The 25,563-nt window shown below is 38.4% G+C and overlaps 1 protein-coding gene across 8 annotated transcripts in view; it reads left to right on the plus strand.

The window, feature by feature from the left end:
* Positions 1-25,563, plus strand: part of LOC111153610 (plasminogen receptor (KT)) — a 75,391-nt gene that overhangs the window by 29,824 nt on the left and 20,004 nt on the right. For 4 of the 8 annotated variants that reach the window (XM_022512737.1, XM_022512738.1, XM_022512736.1 and 1 more), the window contains 2 exons: positions 16,066-16,196; positions 16,753-16,862. In XM_022512737.1, coding sequence (XP_022368445.1) covers positions 16,066-16,196; positions 16,753-16,862 — 241 coding nt within the window. Of the gene's footprint in view, positions 1-71; positions 91-16,065; positions 16,197-16,752; positions 16,863-20,544; positions 20,943-25,563 lie in introns of those variants that run through there. The other 4 variants (XM_022512743.1, XM_022512742.1, XM_022512740.1 and 1 more) reach the window with 3 other exon arrangements.

Consider the following 25,563-nt stretch of genomic DNA (forward strand, 5'->3'; position numbering starts at 1 on the left):
GAGCAGAGAGCCTGATGCGGGGCTCGATCCCAGGACCCTGAGACCATGACCTGAGCTGAAGGCAGAGGCCCAACCCACTGAGCCACCCAGGTGACCCTCTGTGCTACATTTTAAGTTAATCTAATTGCTATCATACTCTATATAAAATTCTGTATCATGCTTTTTAAATTTGACACCGTGCCTGCATTTTCCAGTGTTGTGGATAGCCTTTACAATGTGGACAGTCATTGTTAAGGCTGCAGAATATTTCATTATATGAATATTCTATTACCCACTTATCCACTGCCCTCTTGTTGGGCATGAAAACAAGTATCTAGCTTTCCAGACAGCTCAAGTTCAGGTTCGGTCTGAAATGGGGCTTGGGGGCTATATTTTTCTTTCTTTATAAAAATTAGGTTTGAATAAGTTAACATGTGCACATGATACAAAATTATGAAATAAGGAGAGAGTATATAGTGAAAACTTCCTTCCATCCCTGTCCCCAGCAATCTAGTTTATCTCCTCAGATGTAATCACTGTTACTAGTTTCTCAAAAAGTTTCCAAAGGCAGTCCACAGGGTCAGGTGTATATGACTATGAACACATGTGTGTGTGTGTGTGTGTGTGTGTGTGTGTGCATGCAGTGGCAGCATGTTATACATTCTTCTATGCCTTGTTTCTTTCCATTTAACAATATATCTTAAAGGTTTTTTCACACCAGAAGATGTATCTTCATAGGAAAAGTAATGATGATGTTGATACTGATGATGACAAGAACAGAAAAAATAACTAGTTTTTATCAAGTAATGCTACTTCTCAAAAGTGGAATTGCTAGATCAAAGGGTAGGTGCATTTTTTAAAAAGATTTATTTATTTTAGAGAGGGGGGGGAGAGAAAGAGAGAATGAACGAGTGGGGCGAGGGGCAGTGGAAGAGGGAGACAAGTAGACTCCCAGCTGAGTGGGAAGCCTGATGCAGGGCTCAATTTCACAACCCTGAGATCATGATCTGAGCCAAAATCAAGAGTTGGACATTGAACTGACTGAGACACCCAGGCACCCCAAAGGGTAGATGCATTTTAAATTTTAATCAACATTTCCAAATTCAACCATAGGGTTGAATTATTTCTATATGCTATTCTCACTCATAATGAAATCCTCAAAACAACCTCATGAGGTAGTTACTATATTTTCTCAGTGAAGAAACTGAGGTACACAGAGAGATTAAGTGACTTGCCCAAGGGAAGAATGTCTCACATACAAGCAGTCTGATTGCAGGGCCCATGCTCTTGACTCTCCATCGTGCCTCTCCCTTGTGCAATCATCACCACCACCTCTCACCAGAACATTTTCATCTTCCTCAACTAAAACTCTCCACCACCTAACTCCACTCTGCTCTTCTCCTAGCCCCCTAGGAATGACCATTCTACTTTCTATCGCTATGAATTTGACTATTATAGGTACCTCATAAAAGTGAAATCTTATAATATTTGCAGTTTTGTGCTTGGGTAATTTCATGTAGCATAATGTCCTCAAGTTTCATCTATGTTGTAGCATGTGTTAGAATTTCCTTCCTTTTTAAAGCTGAATAATATTCCATAGTATATATGTGCCACATTTTGTGTATTCATTCAGTTTTCGACGGACATTTGGGTTTCTCCCACCTTTTGGCTATTGTAAATAATGCTGTTGTAAGTAGGGGTGTACAAATATCTATCCCAGTCCCTACTTTCATTGCTTTTGGGAATATAACCAGAAAAGGAATCACTGGGTCATATGGTAATGTTATGTTTAAATTTTTTTTTTTTTTTTGAGAAATCCTTATACCATTTTCCATAGCAGCTGTACCATTTTATATTCCCAACAGCAATTCTAGTTTCTTGACATCCTTGCCTCTTGCCAACACTTGTTATTTTTTGTATGTTTTTTAAAATGACAGCCATCCTAATGTGTATGAAGTAGTGAATTTTTCATTTTTAATGTATAAAATCTGTTACTGTCTTCCTTCATGTTTCCTGCTTTCCTTAAAAGTCTTTGCTTCTCTAAAGTTATACAAGCAATCTCCAAATTTTACTTATAATACAGTTATCATTTCATTTGGTACATTTAGAGCTTTGATTCACCTGGAATTCATTTTCTATTTGATCTGACACAGGGAGTGCTCTCTTCTTCCAGATTCAGAATTAACGATGCCAGTATCTTTCATGAAAGCTCATGCCTTTCCCTTTCCACCACACTGTCTTTGCTGTGGCTTTTTTCCCCCCAACCCACTGTGGGCTGATACTAAGCTACTATTATTTTAATACTTCCCATCTTAGCTTATCAGTACTATCAAATTAGGCTTTAGTTTTCAAAAAAAGAAGTCAGTGGGAGTAAACAGCCATAACAAAAAATGTACCTCTTTCTCATTAAGCAAAAACATTCAGGAGGATTATAGAAGAAAATTTTATGGCATAAAACTCTATACTTATGTTTATATTTCCCAATGTGACCGCTCCCTATGTGAGGCTATTCAGTTTGGGTTTTTATTTAGCGGAGGAATGAGTGTCACTGTAGGGATTAAACAGCAACAGATCTAAGATTTATTGGTGATGACTGGGTCAGACTCACCTTTCTGTAGAACTCTTAGACCCATACACATCAGTAAAGTACAGAATGCAAAAATAAGAATTTTTTTTCCCTTTCAGGAATTAATGCTTATTTTCTTATAATAATGAGATGGCATTTTATTTTTAAAATCACATGTGAACATGAATATTGGAAGTATTATTTCCCAGAAATGGAAAACTAAGTAATGATTTCTTTCCATAGCCTACTTTTGTCTTTATGTTGAAATCAGTTTTAAATTAGAAACTTCTAATTTAAAGATCTGCTTAAAATTCATTAGAATTGGAGATGACCTGCCCCATGAATTCTTCCTATTAATAATTATTATTATATAATTAGATTAACTTTCTGATATTAATTGGATTCTGATTTTAGCCACTGTACAAACATATTTTCTTCTAAATAAAAGAATTTCCAGATGTAACAACCATATAAACTAAGCTCCCCAAATTCATTGTAAAAATGATGATAGACTGATGTTCCAGCAATGTTTTAAACTCACCCGCTTGACCAAAAATTTGCTGTGGTGTAGATTGTACCTTTTTAGGGTAAGTAAGCATCTAATATCCAGGGAAGGTGATAGTGTTAGTGATAAGAAAACTTAAAGAGAATATAGAATCATTATTAGAGGAAAAAAACAAGTCTCCCCACCTGTTGCAACTGCAAGGAAAATTTGTTGTGTTTTAGTATGAGAACAGAAAATGTATAGAGTATGAAGTTTAAAAATAATGATTTATGAAGAAGAACACATATAATGCTGAACAGTCTTTCCTTTCCTCTTTAATAAATGTAAAGATAGAATGTTTTATTATAAAATTAAAACAGCTTTGCATCTAAATAGAACTATTCCATACCAAGGGGTTCAGATATTTTTGAACAATTATTGAGTAGAACACAAAAGACTTTTTAAAGATGCAGGAATAATATCAGTCAGGCAACTATATAGCCACACATCTTCCTTGTTTTTAATGATGACTGAAAATAAACACATGCTGTTACTTACCTATCACAACTGATGCTGAAAGGGTACTGTGTTCCATTTCTACTTTTTTAAACAACTGTATTGAGGTATAATTTACATAGTTTAAAATCCATCCATTGTAAGGTTGCAATTCAATGATTTTTAGTACATTTTATAGTGTTCTGCAACCATCATCATAATCCAGTTTGAGAACATTTCCATCAGCTCCAAAAATATCTTTGTGCTCATTTATAGTAAGTCTTTGATCCCAACATCAGACCCAGAAAATTGCTAATCTACATTCTGTCTCTTTATCTCTGCCTTTTCTGGACTTCTCACATAAATGGAGTCATAGAATACATTGTCTTTTGTGTTCAGCTTCTTTCAGTAAGCATAATATTTTTGAGGTTCACCCATTTTGCTTTGTATTCCCTCCTCCAAGGAAATTTCAGAATCAGCTTGTCAAAAAAAAGTTTTAAAAATTTCTGCCAACCAGGTGTGAAGGCCTTTGCTCAACTTAGCCTTTAATCACCTGTATTTGTTTCTTGCTCTGGATTCCTCCATCCTCTGAAGCATTTTGGAAGACTTATTTTAGATTTAGAACATTTCTGAAGGTAATAAAACCACATGAAAGTACGGAAGTACTTTTTATTGGATAAAACCCTTCAGTTTCAGGATTCCCTGAAGTTATAAAAATGTAGGATTAGAAACACAGCTCATTGAGAAGACAGAAGGGAAACTAATCAAAGGACATTCTACATAGTCATAGTTGTGTTCAGGGAGGTTTAGTTTTATCTTTTTGTTTTACTTCTCTTTTGCTTTGTTTCAATTCCTGAAAATAAATACTTCACAAATTTTTCTGGCTATTATTATAAGAGGTATAAACAACATTACTCCCCATTTTATTTTAACTATAATGACATCTTATTAGACCGAAGTTATCTATTTGACAACCTCTTATCTGGAACATGATGAGGAAGCAAGAAGAAATACTTAAAGACAAAAGAACCAAATAACTATAACAAGGCTATATTCTAAAATGCATGTAACATACCCACAGGAGGCCCCTGACTTTCAGTCATAAGAATATTAGGAATACATGTATTTTTATTTCATACACAGTTCTAACAAGCTTTGCTCCCTTACTGCCCTTAAGACAATTACAACCAAAGATCATGGAGAAAGAAAGAGAGGAAGACAAAGAACAGAGAGGGAATCCCGGAGAGACTGGTGCTTAGAAGAGGATTTCCTACCATGAATGAGAAATAACTACTTGATACAGGAGGAGACAAAAGACAAATGCAGAGGCCTAGAGCCATTCTGTGAGCTCCAGCAGCACCCCTCATTCAGCAGCACAGGAAACCTAATGATGATTCTTTTTTTTTTTTTTAAGATATTAAGATATTATTTATTTATTTGACAGACAGAGATCACAAGTAGGCAGAGAGACAGCAGAGATGGGGGAACAGGCTCCCCACTGAGCAGAGAGCCCAATGTGGGGCTCAATCCCAGAACCTTGGGATCATGACTTGAGCCAAGAGCAGCTTAATCCACTGAGCCACCCAGGCACCCCCCTAATGACAATTCTGTGTCTTTACAAAAAGAAGTCGCCTAATGCAAACCTTCTTGGAAAAGGGTATATAACCACTAACTAACTAAATTTATAAATAAATAAGCCACCAAACAACTTTGGTTTGCTATATTCTATTATGAAGGCAACAGCATATTATACTGTATACCAGAGTAAAAGCAGTATATAACTTTTATACAAATGTCTATTAAAATGGTTAGAAATCCTTTTTGCAAATTTTCTTAAAGGAGTATATTTTTAGTCCTCTGGATAATGCTTTTAAATGTGAACACCTGATTCCCTAATATTGCTGAAAATGTAACATTTATTTATTTATTTATTTATTGGCCTGTTCTCATCAACTGACAAAAATTAAGATGCTAGGCTAATGTCTGGAAGATTCTAACTCCATTTGTAACGAGCTATTACAACATTTAAAGTTCTCTCTATATAGAAGTTATTGATTATTGCTGGGTAAGTTACATTTACAATAAAATAAACATCTTATGAATTAAATAGGTTATATAAAACATTTTTCTATTCCTAAATGAACAGCATAACTTATTATGTGAAAGTAAATATTAGGGAAGATGGGCTTTATTGAGAACATTGGATTAACAGTCCAGAGAAGGAGCTCTAGCCTTGTCAAACACTCATTCTACACATTTGTATGTGCCTTTAAATTTTGGAGCTATGGTTTCTTTATCTAAAAGGTAAAAGAAAACTCAGAACATACAGAACTATACATACTGGCAAGTTACTTCATCATTCTTACCAGTTTCCTCTTCTGGAAAAATGGGGATGTTAGTAGCATCTGCCCAACAGACTGTTACAGGAAGTAAATGACTCAATAGCCATTAGCTTTTGGGAATAATATGTTCATTTCTGTGGAGATTTTGTCTTTTTCCCCTGAAACACATTTTTACTTCCCTATAGGCTTCAAGATTTACAGAAATGTATTTCTGACTGATACAATGTAAAGCTGCTACTGCTCTTCCCATACAAACCTCCTTTCCTCCAACCACCCTAAGCATGTTAAAAAAAAGGAAAGAAAGAAAAAGAAAAGAAAAGGCGCTCTGTAGACATAATTTCTTTTTAGTCTCCTAAGAAAATAAACTCATGAGGTAGGTACTGTTACTGTGCCCATTTTACAGATGACAAAACTGAAGCTTACATACATCCTGACTTGCCTGAGGTCACAGGGCTGGGAAGAGAGGGCTGGAGTCCCATCTAGAAAACTGCAGGAGGCCAGGCTGACCAAAGCTGGGAAGTGCTGCAGCAGAAAATGAGGTTGTCCAAGGGCACACCTGGTCTGGAGGACCTGGAAAGCCGAGCAGAGCATTTACGTGTGATGTCGCAAAAAGAGAAGCCTTAGAAGTTTTTGAGCAGGGCAGCAACAAGGGCAGAATTGATATTTTTAAAATCAATCTCAAAATTGTATATCTGTTTTCTAGGCAAATAATAGCAACTAACTTTTATCGAACCCTTATTAAAGCTGTGCTCTAGACCTCTACATGTATTTGCTCATTTAATCCTTACACAACTCTTTAAAAGGTAGGCACTGTCAGGGCGCCTGGGTGGCTCAGTGGGTTAAAGCCTCTGCCTTCGGCTCGGGTCGTGATCCCAGGGTCCTGGGATCAAGCCCCACATCGGGCTTTCTGCTCGGCGGGGAGCCTGCTTCCCTCTCTCTCTCTGCCTGCCTCTCTGCCTACTTGTGATCTCTGTCAAATAAATGGATAAAATCTTGAAGAAGAAAAAAAAAAGGTAGGCACTGTCATTTGTCCATTACAGATGAGAAAACTGAAGCACAGAAAGGTGCAAGAACTCACCAAAATCTAGACAGCTTGCAAGTGATGGAACTAGGCTTCACATGCAGGCAGTATGCCCCAGAGTGCACAGTAGTAACCGCTGGGCCACAGTGCTTTTGTTAATAGACTTATACCACAGGCTAGACATATAAGGCTATCGCAGGGCCACTGCAGTAGCCAAGGTCTGAGGTGATAAGGACTTGGATACCAGGGGAGGTGACAAGAGTGGAGAAAATGAGAGATTTCAATAGAAAAGTTGGTGGAATTTCTGAATTAGATACTTGCGGGATTAAGAAGAGGGGTAAGCTGAAAATGAGACCAACATTTTCATTCCCCTGGGAGAATCCCAGAGCCTCTGAGGAATCCAAGGACTTGGCAGAGAGGCTGGTCAGGAGGAAAAGTGTACCTGAAGTGTAGGGAAGGTTGAATTCAGCATAGTGCCAGGAATGCTAGGTTGGATGGCTACAGCTGGCAGCATTGCTCAGTGAGTAGATGGGGCTCCAGAAAGAGATGTGGGGGTCTTCAGCAAAGAGGAACTTCAAACTCAGGAAAACAGATATACTCTCCCAGAAAGAGAGAGTAAAGAAAGTGAAAGAATACTCCAACAGGGACAGGAGATAAAGGGTAAAAGGAAGACAAAGGGGCTAACATACAGGAATGGCTGTGGTGCTCCAATCCCTTGCAATATGCCACATTATTTAGGAAAACAATCTGTAAGTAGCTATATTGCTCCTAAAGACAGAGAAATTGGAGTCAAGATATTTAGGGGTCTTAACACAATCACATAGCAAGTAAGTGACATAACTAGAATTTGAACCTAGTCCATGCAACGCCAAAGCTCGTCTCCTTCCATAAGCAAAAATGTGTGGAAAGGGAAACATGGTTGGGGCAGGTGAGGACTGGTGGCTGGAGTCTAGGAAAAGACTGGCAAGACATGAAGCCCAGGAGGCAAACCAGAATAGGATTTTTAAAAGCTATGTCATGTCTAGGAATTAAAGAACCAGTGAAAGGTTTTCAGGAAAGTGATATAAGAATCATTTTAAGATAGGAATATAAACAAAGATAAAGAGAGAAATATTAAAAAATGGATGGGTTAAGGAAGAAACCAGGAACAGAGAATACAGATTGTGATAATACTATATTTTTGTTGATGAATAATGATGGTCTGGGCTGGAGTAAAGACAGCAGAGAAGAGCGAGCCTGGACATTTTGTTAAGACCTCCCTATCAGTGTCCCAGGGGAGATGCCCAGAAGGCAGTTGGAAATAGTATCTACCACTAAAAGAGTTCTAGGATGGAGATTTAGAATTCAGAAGTCATCAGCAAGGAGTGGTAGTTGGAGACTACAAGGTGATGATATCACCAGGAACTGGAAGACCAAGAGGAGACGGCTAAGCAGGAAACTCTGGGGGAAAGTAAACAGAGGATTTGAAAGACCTTTTCTGGAAGAGTCTCCAATGCTCATTCATTCCTAGGAGTTGCCTTTTTCCTTTGTATCCCATTTATAGAAGGGAAGCAGGTCTCGGCCTTTCAGAACTTTCTCAGCTTCTTATTCTGCCTTTGTCTAGAGCACAGACACTATTTTCCTTATAAAGCCATGGGCTGGGGGGTGCCTGGGTGGCTCAGCTGGTTAAGCAGCTGCCTTTGGCTCAGGTCATGATCTCATGGTCCTGAGATGGAGCCTTGTGTAGTCCTGTCTGGTTCCTGCTCAGTGGGAAGTCTACTTCTCCCGCTCCCTCTGCCCTCACCGCCACTTGTGCTCAAGTGTGTGCATGCATCTTCTCTAATAAATAAAATCTTAAAAAAAAAAAAAAAAGTCAAGGGCTGGACTTATTCTCTCCAAGGGCTCTTGGCCTGGAGCCCCAAACCCATGTCTGTGCCACAGGATAGGGGAAGCCACATCTCAAGAAGTGTTTAGACAGTCAAGTCTGCAGACCAGGGTCATTATTTGGGAAGTGGTGGTGCCTCCCAGTTCTCTGGGTAATTAGATAGGGCATTGAGAAGGAGGTCTTATAAGAACCTTGGGAGGCTCACATTCAGAAAGTGGTGGTCACTGAAATCACTAAGGGAACGGAGACATGAAATCCACTGTGAGAAACTGGAGATAGTGTGTTGTTAAGGTTCTTTCAAAGAGATTTAAACAAAATAATTCAGACCAGTCTGCACCCCAGGTCAATTTAGAGCTCTTCGTGCAGTCTTTCTAAAATTCTGGCATTAATTAATATGTAAAGCTAACAGCTTTTCAGATGGTAATCACGTACCCTGTCCATTCACCCCCATTTTCTATACTGACTTGATTATTCCAAGTATACGGAGAGTAGACTGCAAATTTGGACTTTGGGACAGGCAGGTATGGGTCAGAATCCGCGATCTGCTATTTAATAAGTGAGGCCACAGGGAAAATCACTCAGACTTTGATTATCAGTTTCCTCAACGGTAAACTGAGATAATACCTTCCGTGGCAGTTAATGCTGACCGGATCATTTAACTTCTGTTCCATTCCGACTCCTTTGGAGAGTGCCTGCCAATACAACAGAGGCTAACAAGCCAAAGATGAATTTCTCAGACTTCTTTGCAGCTGAGCTTCACATCTGACCTGAAGCTGCCAAGTAGGCATGCCCAAAGGACACTGCGGAGGTGGATGTGGGTGGTGTAAATTTCTGAGAAGACACTGGATCTTCTTGCAACCCCTGTAGCAGAAGTGACTAGTACTCTGCGAATGTGGAGGTGGAGTTTCAGCATTTGGTCCACAGTATCTATGACATGAGATGGGATTCCCCCAGGTAAGCCCCATGTTCGGGCAGAGCATTTCTCCTGTTGTTCCTAATAGTACAGGAGGCAAATTGACTTTCATGGCTCCCCCAGAAATTCTTTTTTTTTTTTTTTTTTTTTGTTTTTTTTTTTTTTTTTACAGAGATAGATCACAAGTAGGCAGAGAGGCAGGCAGAGAGAGAGAGAGAGGAGGAAGCAGACTCCCTGCTGAGCACAGAGCCCGATGCAGGACTCGATCCCAGGACCCTGAGATCATGACCTGAGCCAAAGGCAGCGGCTTAACCCACTGAGCCACCCAGGCGCCCCTCCCCCAGAAATTATTAAGCTGCTACATACCCTGCAATAATTGTCATTTTGTTTAAACTACTAGTTGGAATGGATTCTGTTTTCTTCAACTCATGGACAGACCTCACAGGGTTTGATGGGAAAGTCGATGTAACTAACTACTACAGCACCAAACACCTTGCTAGTGGGCCACATTGTTATTGGTAGTGTATCAGCTGCCACAGTGAAGTAGAAATAAGCATACTGCAATTTCTTTTTCTTTTAAAAGATTTTATTTGGGACGCCTGGGTGGCTCAATGGGTTAAACCTCTGCCTTCGGCTCAGGTCATGAGCTCAGGGTCCTGGGATCGAGGCCTGCATCGGGCTCTCTGCTCAGTGGGGAGCCTGCTTCTCCCTCTCTCTCTGCCTGCCTCCCCCCCTCTCTGCCTGCCTCTCTGCCTACTTGTGATCTCTCTGTATATAAAATAAATAAAATCTTAAAAAAAAAAAGATTTTATTTGTTTGAGAGAGAAAGTGAGAAAGAGAGAGATAGAGTACAAGAAGGGGGAGGGTCAGATGGAGAAGGAGACTCCCTGTTGAGTGGGAAGCCCCATGCGGGACTTGACCCCGGATCATGACCTGAGCTGAAGGTAGTCATTTAACCGACTGAGCCACCCAGGCACCCTGCATCCTGCAAATTCTTAAGGATTTTCTGATTTTATCTTTTGAAGCATGTTTTGGTTCTAAGATTCTTAGTTCTAAGTATTATAAAATAGAGGTTTTAGTTTTGTGCACAGTTAGGACTGACATAGTAGAACATTAATTATCAAACTAAGAAATATGTACTTTTTAAAATGAGGAAAACCAGGATAAAAGAAAATACCCTTACTGTTGTTGTTATTTAAGTTGTGGAATTGTCTTCAATTTCAGTTATTAGTGCTTATACCAGATGCAGTTAGGAATGGTCTTTAAAGAATTTTAGATAATGGTTGAGAAGGTCAATAGTCTTTTGTTCTTTCCCAGCCTCTGCTCATCTTGTTAGCATCTTCTGATATTGAAAGTCAATACAGGGGCACCTGAGTGGCTCAGTGGGTTAAAGCCTCTGCCCTTGGCTCAGGTCATGATCCCAGGGTTCTGGGATTGAGCCAGGCTCTCTGCTCAGCAGGGAGCCTGCTTCCCTTTCTCTCTCTCTGCCTGCCTCTCTGCCTATTTGTGATCTCTGTCTGTCAAATAAATAAATAAAATCTTAAAAAAAAAAAAAGTCAATACATTTGGAATCCATGACTTAACACAGAGGGTTTTTGGCAAACTGGCATTTTTATTTTTTACTTAGGGTGACCTTACTGTTTACAAACATCTGGGAGTAAAAATGGATTTAATTGTGTTTACTCTTTATAGGAAGATGTGTAACAAGATGCTGTAAGTAAAGCTTTTAAGCTTCTAAATGCTACTATAATTTTGTTTATGTTCAGTTATTTTCATTAGTTATTCATAAAAAATTATTGCTCTTTTTTTTTTAAAGCTCAAACTTATTACTCATTTCCCCTTCTGGATTCTCTCCAAACTACTCACTGGATATTGAGCATTTAAAATATCTGTAGAGCAAATTAAGGATAAATCTACTTGTCACAGCTTTCATTACAGTTGCTTTATTTTAACAATCTTAGTTTATGTTTACCTGAGATTATGATTTTGCTTTTAGTTTAGAGGGTATCAATAACGTCTCTGCTAATTTAACAAAGGCACAGACAAATAGGAAATATTTTAATTTCTGATAAAAATAAACCTCTTTTGTGGCAGGACACACAGAATACTTTTTGGCATTGCCCAACTAAGCAAATAAAAACACAACTTTTCTGTTACTTGGAAATACATTATGCATAAGTTAAAAGAGAAAGGGCTCCCCTCTTATTCTGTTGGTGGTAAGGCAAACTGGTATAGCTACTCTTGAAAAAAGTATGGAGATTCCTCAAATGGGTTAAAAATAGAGCTACCCTACAGCCCAACAATTGTACTACTGGGTATTTATCCAAAGGATACAGACACAGTGAAAAGAAGGGGCACATGCACCCTCATGTTTATATTAGCAATGTCCACAACAGCACAAATATGGAAGGAGCTCAAATGTCTATCAACAAATGAATGGATAATGAAGATGTCATATATACATACTATGGAATATTACTTAGTCATCAAAAAGAATGAAATTTTGCCATTTACAACCACATGGATAGAACTAGAGGGTGTTATGCTAAGTGAAATAAGTCACTCAGAGAAAGACAAATACCATATGATTTCACTCATATGTGGAATTTAGGAAACAAAACAGATGAACATAAGGGAAAGGAAGGTAAAATAAAATAAGATGAATTCAGAGGAGGTAGACCATAAGAGACTCTTAACTAAGAGACAAACTGAGGGTTGCTGGAGGGGAGGTGGGTAGAGGGATGGGGTAGCTGGGTGATGGGCATTAAGAAGGGCACTTGATGTAATGAGAACTGGGTGTTGTATGCAACTGTGACAAATCACTAAATGCTACCCCTGAAACTAATAATACACTATGTTAATTGATTTTCAATAAAGAAATAAATGAACAAAGGAGGAAAAAAATTTAATATAGACTTAGTTATTATTACTGGGCATAGGACTACAGAATAATAATTAAACATTCTTGTAAACAAGTCTTTAAAAATTACTTTAAAAATAATTAAAATAAAATAGATAAAGAATTTTGTATTTATAATTTGGTTAAAGACTGCTAAAAAACCTTACTGTTCATGTTCTCTTTTGCTCTTATTTCTCATTAGTGTCAATATTGGGAGAAGAAGGGTGAAAATGAATGTACACTTAATTATGTTATGCCTATTATTGATAAACTAATAACTGCATCAATATAATTATCCCTTTAAGGCTACTGAAAAAGTTTGGTAATAAATTATTAACTAATTTGGTTTTTATAATATTTTATTTATTTATTTGAGAGAGAGACCACAAGCAGGAGGATAGGCAGAGGGAGAGGGGGGAAGCAGACTCCCTGCTGAGCAGAGAGTAGGATGCAACTTGGGGCTCGATCCCAGGACTCTGGAATCATAACCTGAGCTGAAGGCAGACACTTAACTGACTGAGCCACCCAGGCACACCCTGTTAATTAATTTGAATTTTAAATGTATTTAGATCTAGACCTATGATTTTAAGCATAACTTTATGAAGTATGAGGTAGTTAATAAAGCTCTAACTGAAAATTAAAATTATACCTCAATGGTACCTTTTGTCAGGAAATTTTTGCCAATGGAAAGGGTATGCGTAGATTTTTTTTTTTTAACTCTAGGCTCAGAGTCTGTTACAGACACATAATCTTGCTGATTTTCACAATTTCTCTGTGATACATGGAGATACATGGCTCTATTCTTATCAGTAGAAGAGACCCAGAATATAACATTTGTTCATAACCATTTTTGAAATTAAATTTTAGAACAGTTTTAGATTTATAGAAAAAGAGGACAAAGTTCTTGAATACCCTACCTTTTGTATACTCTACAGATAATATCTTACATTACTATGGCACAGTTGTCACAACTAAGAAATTAACATTGATAACTTTTAAATAAACTTCATATTAAATTTCATGAGTTTTTTCCTTGATGTCCTTTTTCTGTCCCAAAATCCCATCCTGGATGCCCCATTAAGGTTAACAATGAGGTTCACTCTGTGCTGTAAAGTTTAAAGGGCTCTGACAAATGCAAGGTATCACGAATCCGCGACGACAGTACTATATAGATGAGTCCCACCACCTTAGAAAGCCTTCTGTCCCCGGGGCTCCTGGGTGGCTCAGTGGGTTAAGCCGCTGCCTTCGGCTCAGGTCATGATCTCAGGGTCCTGGGATCGAGTCCTGCATCGGGCTCTCTGCTCGGCAGGGAGCCTGCTTCCCTCTCTCTCTCTCTCTCTCTGCCTGCCTCTCTGTCTACTTGTGATCTCTCTCTGTCAAATAAATAAATAAAATCTTAAAAAAAAAAAAAAAAAAGCCTTCTGTCCCCAATCTTTTGAGAGTTCCAAGAGGATCAGTTTTCAGACTGATAATTTAGTGTGATTTTTGGTGGGAAAACCTAGGTTTTGAGTTTTTTCAGGCAGTGGTTCTCAATCTTAGCTGTACACTGGAATTACCTGGCAATCTTTAAAAAATACTAATGACTGGTCCTAACTCCAGATCCCGGTTTCATTGGTCCCTTCTGGTTTCATTGGTCTGACATGTGGGCCTGGGCACTGAGATTTTTAAAAGCTCCCTAGATGCTCACAAATGTGCAGGTAAGATTCAGAACCACTGATCCTGCATTCATCTGTGTCATGACTAGATTCAGCTATCTTTTGATAACAGCACAAATGATTAATTCATGCATTCTACATCACTTTGGAGGGATACTCTGAACTATCATGTAAGTTTTTTTAATAAGTAATATAGCAAGGATGAATTTCACATTCTAAATAATCATGTATGCAAAAACACTATTTACTCACTAACTGAACCCAAAATAAAGTTCAATTTCTACTACTGAGGGCAAATTTAAGACAAGTTAAAGTGACTCAATTACTTCATCTTAAAACACTTCTTTGTGAATTCAACTTGGCCCCCTCCCCTTCTCTGTCCATTTTTTCCTGGACCAATCTAGGTTTGAGTCCAAGTGATCTCAAGTGGCATGGTCATAGGGAAGGCACATCTGGTTGGAGGAGGCTTCTGTAGTTATTTTCTGTTTGATCAACCTGTGCAGTGCCAGGTGGCCTGTTCTGGGTGTTCCACCATGTTTCAGGTTGGTTTGGCCATCATCTCTGCACTCTAGGGTGCTGCTAATCTTCTGACATCCAGCCACTTTTCCTGCCCAGCACTTGGTTTATGGCCTCTACTGAAGTGTCTTTTATGGGGTCCCCAGGCTCCAGGTTTTGGTGACTACCCGCTAAGCCACCTGCTTTCCAATTCTCAGCCACCTTCTGTGCCCCTCTTCAGGCTGATATGGGAACCTTGCAGATATTCTCCACACCCCTTGGCAGCTGAGGGAGCCTGAGTGGCCTCTCTCGGGTCTGATCTAAGCTTAGATCTGCACTGCAACCATTTGAGCTCTACTTCAGTTGCCCCTTCCCCAAATTCTTGATAGAAGATAGGTCCACAAGTGCTTTCTGTCCAGGGATCCCCAAATCCCAAATTCATCACAACTCTCCAGAATTTCAACTCCTAAGAGAAGCCAAGGAACCAAGCCCCATCTTTCTAAAGTCTCCTTTTTCCTCTTCCAGTTTCTTCTCACAGTAGAAAGATAGGAAAAAGAGAAAACTGAGTCATGTTACTACTCATTCCTCCCCACCCTATGGTTTACATCACGAATTCTATGCTTGCTCTCCTCTAGGTTCTGCTAATGATACACAGTGCCAAGATTTTAGAATTTAAAAAACAATTTTCTTTCTCAAGAATCTTTCTCAAAATAATGGGCTTTTAGACTGCTGTTTCTCTTGTGTTTTTTCTAAAAATCCATCCAGAAATCCAGTCTCCTGTGTTCTGGGCTATAACTGCTTTCTGCTCCAATGCAGGGAAAGACACTCACTAAAGTAACAAAGGACTTGAGGCATCAAGAGAATAGTGGCAAGGAAAAATCTCCACTGATGTCTCAGAATAATACCCTCTCCCATCATATCATAATATGATAAGGACCTGCTACTCCAAATGAATGTCAATTTGCAGTTGGATAAAATGATTTCAGTACAAGTTGTAATTAAGATCAGGAAGATGTACCTTCATTTAAAGGCACATAGATCTTTTCTCACATGTGACAGAATAGGCTGAACATATATTTTAGAGTTGAATAAAAGCTCCAGGCATTCGAGACCTCAGGACACAGAAGAATATCACATCCATTCTACATACATTCCAAGAAGATTTCACTGCCAAGATGATGGAGATAGCTATCCAGAGGAACTTTAGTTAAAGTCTACTGAGATTAAAAAAAAAAAAAAAAGACAAATCAAAGCAATTGAAGAAGGAAAATCCCCTGGAAAAGCAGATTATTAACTCTGTACTCAGAATGAAAAGATGAGTAACCAGACTTTGTCATTTGTTTCATCCTCAGCTGGAAAGGCAGCTAATGATGCAGAATGAAATGAGAGAAAGACAAATGGCCTTGCAGATTGCTTGGTCTCGGGAATTCCTTAAATATTTTGGAACTTTTTTTGGCATTGCAGCCATCTCTTTAACAGCTGGGTATGTTTGCTATTTACTTTAAATTTTTCTTAATTTGCTTCTTTTTGTTTTTGACATTAGCATATTACTATCAAGTTGGCCAAGATAGGACTTTGGTCCAAATGGTGTATATGTAACCCCTTATGGGTTAGTACTTGGAAGTGACGGTAGAACCAGGGTAGAAATAGTTCATTCTACCTCTAGTTTCTCAGATTTCTCCCATCTTTGTCTCCATTATATAAGTTGACACCAAGACAGAAGAAGGCCTCTGCAAATTTATCTCCCTAATTCCTAAAGGACAGATATCAATACTTAACCATTTTTTAAATGAGTAATCTGAGTATCAACATCAAATAAAGGTGGGAAAAGTCACAGATTCTGCCCTTGAGAACTGCAGAATCTGGTGAGGCATTATGAGTAAGAAAATCCTATTTCCACAGAAGATTCAAATGAACTAAGTAACTTCTAAAATGGTGGACATTATTCCAAAAAGCAGGTAATTTTTTTTTTCATTGTGTTTACAGATATGTATTTATAGGTCATTCTTGATATTTTTTCTGCTTTGTTTTTGAACCAGAGCAATAAGAAGGAAGAAGCCAGCCTTCTTCTTCCCTATTATTCCATTAAGCTTCGTCTTCACCTACCAATATGACTTAGGATATGGAACCCTTCTACAAAGAATGAAAGGTCAGTCTTTGATAAACTAGAGTATATTCCTGATTTATTTTCTGGTTCAAGGATCATTTTCTTATGACCCCTTGATTTATGAACATCCTGACAAGACCCCACTCCCAGAGCTACCAGTAACCAACATTTCTGTTCCCTCTCACACAGTATGCTGGAGTCAGTTCATACCAGCTCACAAGAACTGACTTATCAAATTTTCAGGAATTTGTAAGCTGGTTATTAAATATAGTCATTATTAAACATATTAGATAAACTTATAATTAAATAAATTACAAAAAATATTAAATTATGATTTTAACAATGGCAATAAATACTCAGAACTTAATCAGTTTTTCATTATTTTACTATTATCTGCACTCTGGTTATTTATACCTGACTTATGTATATCTATTGTATCTCTATGATAGAAATAAAGATACAATATACACACACAGTAAGATAACACATATAACTCCAACTTCAGTGGCATCCCATTGGTAGCTGAAGTTGGTCATGGTGGGAGTATTTACACCATGGAATCTGCAAACACCAAATCAAGGCCTGACATTATTTTGTTGACTGTCTAAGCCAGGGTTCGGCAAACTATGGCCTAAAGGGTGGCCACATGTTTTTGAAAGTAAAGTTTTATTAAAACACAGACACGCCCATTCATTTGTGAATTCTCTATGAATGTGTTTCCATTACCATGACAGAGCTGAGTGACTGCAACAGAGACATAAGGCCCCACAGACCTAAAATATTTACTATCTGGCCCATTTTAAGAAAGCTTGCCAACCAATAGTCTAGATTTAAGGAAGTGATGAAACAAATGTTAATAATGCAGATTATGCTTAAATGTTTGTTGTGTCAGTAGCCATTACATTGTGAATAGCATAAACAACTGAGGAAATATTCTCCTGACATTTAAAAGCTATTATCTGATTCAGCCAAGTTGTTTACATCATTCCCAAAGAAAAAAAGTTCCAACATATGTCATTGTTTCCATTTCTCTCCTATTTGTTAGGGTAAATGAAAATAACAACCATCATTCGTGTTGGAATTATACTCTCTCATCATTTGCAACTATAGATTAGTTATGAATATAAGAGTTCAACAAAAGTCAATAAAAACATTCTATGAGAATCCATCCATTTGCTATGTGAAATTTATAATAAATATGTTGAACATTTTATTATTTTTTATAAATTATGTGCTACATTTGTTTTATAAAGTAAAATTTATAATAAACTTATGTTCACAATAAATTTATATACATTTTTTCCTGCATTTGATCTTAGCCAAAGGCCGAGAAGCAATTACATTTTTTTCCCTGGAGAGCTGGTTGTTAAATGATCACTGCACCATGCTGCTCTCACAGAACCCCCCCCCCCCTTTTTTTGCCCTAGAAAATAGCACCTCTGCCCCAGAAGCCAGCCCTGTACCAGGAAGACGCTCTCATGAGGGCCCCTGTGTCTCTTCTTCTTGAGCCTTCAACCCAAAGCATATTGGAAACTGTGCTTTCCCAAGTCTTCATTTTTGGCATCCTTTCCTCTCCTGGGCTATCTGTGTACACCACTGTCGCTAAAGCTCTGTGGGGACTGATTTGGTACAGGAAAGGAGGAAGTGAAGACTCCTCTGCAGGTATTGCAGTAGGGAGTAGAACATCTTTTTCCTAGGCCTAGGGAGATACAAGGATTATACGTTCTTGAAAATTCCCTCTGAAGTTGGAAATACATTTTCCACACAGAAGCTCTGCTAAAAGGTCCCTTGGGGTCAAGCACTACTGTTATCACAGTTCATCTACATTGCATTATCACTATGGCAAAATGTATTCTGAGTTCTAAAACACTTATCTACAGATTAAATTTTGGAGTACAGCCCCTTTTAAGCTGGAAACTTACTATACAACTGATTTACCAATGTTAAAACCCATTTCAATAACCTGTTCAGTTTCATATTACTCATCTGCTTAAGAATTCATTAGTCTGATTTCAACTCTGCTCATTGCTTATATGAACATTAGAATTCTCAGTGCCTCATAAAAATTAATATGCAGTATTAAATATCAAGTCTATTACACAGCATTCACTTGAACATACTACTAATAGAGAACAAGTTTATTTTCTAGGAATATCTTGACTGTATATTTGGGAAGTAATTTTATTACAGGTCCACCAGAGTCCACAGAACATACAATTTTAAACTTTAAAGACAGGTAGGAATTTCCTATTTTAAAAAAATACAACTTTATAGTCTACCAGGAAACTTGGAGTATTTGAAGTTTAGGTTATAACATTTAGCCCTATTAACTAGTGATAAACCCAAGATATACAGTCCCTGTTTGATGGACTTTATTGTCAGCCTTTCTGCAAACACATGAAAATTTGTCATAAGTGAGGCACTATCACATGGGAACATTTATTTAGTCTGTCATTAAAGTCCTGTCTAATTACATTTTTTTAAGGATCTTATTTGTTTATTTGAGAGAGAGAGTGAGCAAGAGACAGCATGAACGGGCAGAGGGAGAAGGAGAAGCAGGCTCCACTGAGCAGCAAGCCCAATGTTGGGCTTGATCCCAGGACCCCCTAGGATCATGACCTGAGCCAAAGGCAGATGTTTAACCAACTGAGACACCCAGGTGCCCCGCGTCTAATTACATATAATTTATAATTATTTTTGCTTTCTATTCAAAACTGAGGCCAAAAGAAAAAAAAAAGGTGATTGCAGATGGTTGAAATGTTATAATTTGAAAACTGCAGCCAGCCATATTCGGTCTGGAATATAAATTAATGGTGTGCTTAAAGAGAAGTACTTAAAAAGAAACATTTGCTTTCATTCCCAAGGAAAGTTTATAGAATGTCAACAATGTATACAATAATTTTTTAAATTTTGCTAATTAGTATTCAACTGAGTCTAAGAAATTACTAGCTGTCACTTTAAAGAGGAATTGTTTATAAAAATTCTTATGCTGTGTATATATAGGTATATGGACTAAAGAACATTTAGTATTATTTTGGGTATTTACAAGTGGTTTCAGGTAAAAGATTAGTATTCCTGAAAAAGAATAAAAAGCTTTATTAAGCTTTATTTTCTCTCATGTCACTTACATATTAAGGGGCAGTATAGCAAACACTGTATTTGTTTTCTCCATCCTACACCCCTCCAAACACAACTAATGCTTATCATCCTGACTTTCCTTCAGGGAAAAAAATATTACTTGGTATTCTTTTCTATATTTTAAAATGCTGTCTTCTGTCAAGTAAAACCTATGGCATCTGATTGATCTCTCAAAGACTTATTTATTTATTTATTTACCTAAGAGAAAGGAAAAAGAACATAAGCAGGGAGGAGGAGCAGAGGGAGAGGGAGAAGCAGACCCCCTGCTTAACAGGGAGCCCTTTGTGGGGCTTGATCCCAGGATGACCTGAGCAAAAGACAGAGGCTTAACCAACTGAGCCATCCAGGTGCCTCTGACTGATCTCTCTCTCTGTCTTCAGAATTCCTTTTTCCTCCCAAAGGAAAAATGACCTTTCTCTGGGAGGTGGCTTCCTCTGTGGCCAACAGGTGAAATATTTAAGTGTGAGATTTAGAGGCATGCCTCCACATAGTGTTACCACTTGCCACTGGAATATGGCAATTTGGCTTTTTCACAAAATACTAATGATCTTTTTGTCAGCTTACATATTTCTGTACTTTATTTAAGGTGAAGCTGAGAACATATTGGAAACAGAAAAGAGTAAGTTGCAGCTGCCAAGAGGCACAATCACTTTTGAAAACCTTGAAAAAGCCAGAAAGGAACAGAGTAAATTCTTCACAGAAAAATGAAATCATGTTTACCCACCAAATCTCAAAACACATAATTGTTGACTTGAATCATGGTTTTTACAACTTTTTAGATGCTTGAGATTTTGATATGATTATTTTATTTAAAAAAAAATGCAAGATGGGTTTTGTTAAACTATTTAAAAATAAAATTTATAACATCAACACAAAATCATGGAGGTACTCTAAATAACTTTCATATTTCCTATGTATGTGTGTATTACAAATATCTAAATGTATAATTAATAAATTATATTGTTTTGAATTTCTGGAAGCAAATGTCCTGCTGTTCTCATTTCTCTCACACACACACTTTTCCCATCACATGTATCTCCCACAGATACTTCTTTTATTTGGATATTTCAATTGAGTCCTCCCTCCACATGATAGAAAATAACTAATATTAATGACTAGCATGTATTTGTACTTATTATGGCCACTGTTCTGAGTGTCTTGCATATATTATTGTAATCATCCTAACAGTCCCATGAGGCAGGCATCATTTCATGGATGTGAAAACTAAGGGACACAGAGCTTAAATTACTTGCCCAAGGTCATATAGGGACAGAACTGAGACATGAACCTAAATGGTTTGGCTCCAGTGAATATGCTCTAAAAGGCCTTGAAAAGGTTAGGTTGTTTATCACATTCTGGACACACAAAGACAGCTGTGAAAAACAAAAGGTAAAACATTGAAATGATGACTTAGGACAGAGCTGCTGAAGAGGTGGGAATGGGGGGAGGTTGCTTAGGATGCCTACCTTTTTATTTTCACTCACCAGGAAACCTTTGCTCATAACTGTATTTATACCCCTTCTTCCAGATGCAAACCCTACATATAACGCAATAATTCCAAAGATATTTCCTGATACCTACCCTGTGTCAAGCACCATTGTAGACACTAGGCTAAATGAGTGAATGAGAAGACAAGGTTACTGCATCCCAGGCATATGTTCTAGTAATGGGGTGGGAGAACTGAAGACGGGAACAAATAAACATGGCGATAAATAAGACCATTTCTGATGGTTATGAATGCTTCAGTAGAAATGAAACAGGATGATAAGAGTGTAAGGAACTATTCAGCCAGAGTGGCCCCATCCTGGTTGAACTGCCATTTTGTTGTAAAACTTAAATTGACCCCCCCCCACCCCCAGGGGAACTTACTTAAAAGCAAATCCAGGAAACCAGTCCCAAGTAACAAAGTCCAAATACAAGGGTGGGTCAGACCAGGTGGAGGTATTTAATCAGTGGGGGCACATACTGTCTCCTAGCTACCAAGGAGTATGGGCCCCGCCCTTTGGGCACCTTTTGGGCACCAATTCTGAATGAGGTGATAGGCTGGTTCAAATGTCTACTAGGGTAAATTATAATTCAGTTGGTCGCCTAGCGTCACTGTGGAGTTCCTGTGTGTGTTACAATCTCTTTGGCCACCTGTGTGTGGCCAGGCCCAACCATATGGCCTTTGCTCTATAAAAGTTAGTCTGGAAAGCAGGGAGGGGTTGTCCTCTCTGTAGGGGCGGCCCGGACCAGTCTGTTTGATGGTCGGTCTGATTCTTGATGCTTGGAGCGAAATAAAGCTTTGCTTGACTTTCGCTTTGTATCAGTCTCGCTCCTTTAATCACGAACCCCTTATTGGGGTACCCAATTTTGGGGGGGATCCAACAAGAGAATGATTGGGAGCATGGGGGGGCATAGATCTGGGACGATAAGGACTGCCTTTCTGAAGAGGTAACATTTAAGCTGAGAGCTGAATGATGAATTAGCCAGTCCTGTGAAGAGCAGGTTTGAGGACAGGGAAGGGATCTCTCCACAACAGGAAGAGCCAGAGCCTCAGACTTGGCAAAGCAAAACAATAGAAAGGCCAAGAGGAACAATAAGAGACAAAACCTGAAGGGCAAAAACAGGCATGAATATAATAGCAATTACCCTCAAGCAGCTGACGACACATCAACAGATGGTTTTGATACCATCATAGTTGTAGAGGTCTTAAAGGATGCACTGAAGTACTCCAAGGAGATAAGGAGGCAGGCTGCGCAGAAAAAGCTTGATTAAAGTGATTAAAAGCAATACAGGCTGTCAAGTCCAGGGATTTGCTGCGGGTTTGATTTGCCTGGGGCAAAGGGTTCCTTGGGTAAGGGAGTTAAGAAATGAGCCCGGAGGCACAGCTTATCTCCTGACTAGCTCTGGGTTTAAGGAATTTGCACTCTATCCTGAGGTGGGGGAAGGGTGTGTATGAAAGACTCTGCAGTGGGGTTTTTCCCGGAATTAGTCTATTACAGGAGGAAGGAAGATCCCAGAGCCTGAAAGAATAGCAAAACTAGGAAAGTGTTTTGAGGTTCTGGAGGGAGAAGAAGGTGATTTCCCTTCATTGAATCATTAGCATGGATTTTCTGGAGGATATGAGAAAGAAGTGATTGGGCGGCACACTGGTGGTCTAAGGGATGCTTAAGATCCAGCACTGGTTTGTAGACCATGACAGAAGCTGGAATTGTATTTCTTTCCTTTTAAATTTAGTCATGCTATCCCAACATTCCTAATTTGGTCTAGCCAGAGATCACCAAGAATGGGTTTGAGTGCCCTGCAAGGGTCAACTGGCTAAAGACCTTACGCAAGATTAGTGTTGGTATGCAACATAGCAGGCTCTGAGCTCCCTCTGGACCACCAGGCCATTCATTTGCATTGGCTTCTCACTCTGGCATTGACCCTGAGCCCATTTATAATTGTTACTCAACAGAGCCTCTACTAAATACACACATTCATATTTTTGTTTGCTCCCAATTGTGAGGCAAAAACCAAAACAATGCTGTTAAATAATGGCTTTGCAATTCAACTATATTAAAATATATCCTAATTGTCCTTGGCATTATTGATTATTATCCAAAGCTTTCCCTTTATTATTAAATATAATAATTATATTATTATCATATATAATTACATATGACTATATTACTAAATATAATAAAATTTATAATTGAAAGGACAAACATTTTTGTTCTGACACTGTTGAGCTGTTTCTTAGCCATTTATGTTAATACTTCCATTAATTACTATTATTACTATTATTAAGTTCCGATCACCAACCAGGCATCTGACATTTCTAAACACTGAACATGATGTAGTCTTTGTTCATGAAATAGGCATCTGACATTTCTAAACACTGAACATGATGTAGTCTTTGTTCAATAATTACAGATTTTTGTGATACTACAAGAAGAATGAGGAAATTATTATAAGTAAGTTAGGAGAAAAATAAGAAACTAAGGTCTGATTATATGCAAAAACTTAGAGATTAGAATAATGGCAGCCTCACCTGATGTTTTTTCAGTGATTAGGAATAAAGTTGATGTGGGGGCGATCTCACCCCCACTGCATGTGGACTGTCCTTCTTCCCCCCAAGACACTGCTGACCCAACCAAAGTAAATCAGGGACTCCCTCTGCTTCACATGGAGTTTAAGTCGTGGTGTAAAGGAAATAAATGTGGGCCCAGAAGTTCTCTGCAGCAGAATGACCCTTCTTGGAAATCACTTTTTTTTTTTTTTTAAGATTTTATTTATTTACTTGACAGAGAGAGAGAGATCACAAGCAGGCAGAGAGGCAGGCAGAGAGAGAGGGGGAAGCAGGCTCCCCGCGGAGCAGAGAGCCCAATGTGGGGCTCGATCCCAGGACCCTGAGATCATGACCTGAGCCGAAGGCAGAGGCTTTAACCCACTGAGCCACCCAGGCGCCCCTGGAAATCACTTTGTAATAATAAAATATAATAGTACAAATACAGTTTATAAGATCATAGTACTTAACCATTTTGAAAGTTTTAAATTCATATTTAAATGAGAGATCTGGGGACTAAAATTACAGGCACTAAAATTACAAATAAAGCTTATATGGTATTCCACGCAGTTCAGTTTGTGCTTGGGGGTAACACTAAAGGGTTTTTTATGGTCTAGCTACACTTTGTAAAGATTATAAAAGTGCCCCAAATCTACCCATAACAGTTTTAATGACAAATACTGGAATTATTGTCAAGATGTTAAAATGAGAAAACCCTTAAAATGGTCTAGTATAAGCACCCATTTTACATTTTCTTAAGAAAATGGAGGTCTTTACTGATTTACCTAAAGTCCCACATCTGGTGATGGTAGTTTGTACTAAAACATTGGTGTTTTGAATCCCTGGCAGGAATCTTTACAATGCAGCATGCTGCATGACTCTGAAAGGACAGTGACAATGAAAGTTAAAATAAAAAATATGTTTAAACTATCATATACTCAGGCTCAGAGTCTTAGAAGAGGGGATTAGAAGGACAGGGGTTAGAAAAGGATGGGGAGGGAGCAGACTCAAATTCCAAAAAGTTATCTACAACCAATGTAATCTGAATATGAGCAATCTGAAATTCATAATGTATTTTATAGACTTCAACAATATTAATATATGCAGGTTCAAATGTGATAGTCTAGAGACACCAGCCAGAACCTAGATAGGTTTTCTGCTCCACTATTCTGAGAAAGGAACAAACGCTTCCTAGGAAATATTATTAAACAACTCAGGAGTTGCACTATCTCTGGGCCTTGAAGTGTGTCTGTTCTGCAAGAACACTAGAAATGCTCCTTAGGTTTGGCCTTGTGGGTGCCTACAGGAGATTTCAGGAAAACCCTGCATTTATCAACTATCTAATTTGCAGAAAGTAGTTTCTAGTACTCCAGGATGACTGCGTAGCATCTCTTCTGATTTTTCTACTAGTAACTATGGGTCACTCTTAGAGCTTATGAAGACTGGAGCAGTGCTTGGGTTGCAGGTGTACCAGGAAGTCCAGACTGGCTAGGGGCAGGGGAGGCGGAGAAAGAAAGGCCTAGAATATAAGGAAAATAAGAAGAGGGCCAAAAAAGAGTAGTCTTCATGAAGGGA

Source organism: Enhydra lutris, unplaced genomic scaffold, assembly GCF_002288905.1.
Source record: "Enhydra lutris kenyoni isolate GAN:26980312 unplaced genomic scaffold, ASM228890v2 scaffoldscaffold33, whole genome shotgun sequence".
Lineage (NCBI taxonomy): Eukaryota > Metazoa > Chordata > Mammalia > Carnivora > Mustelidae > Enhydra > Enhydra lutris.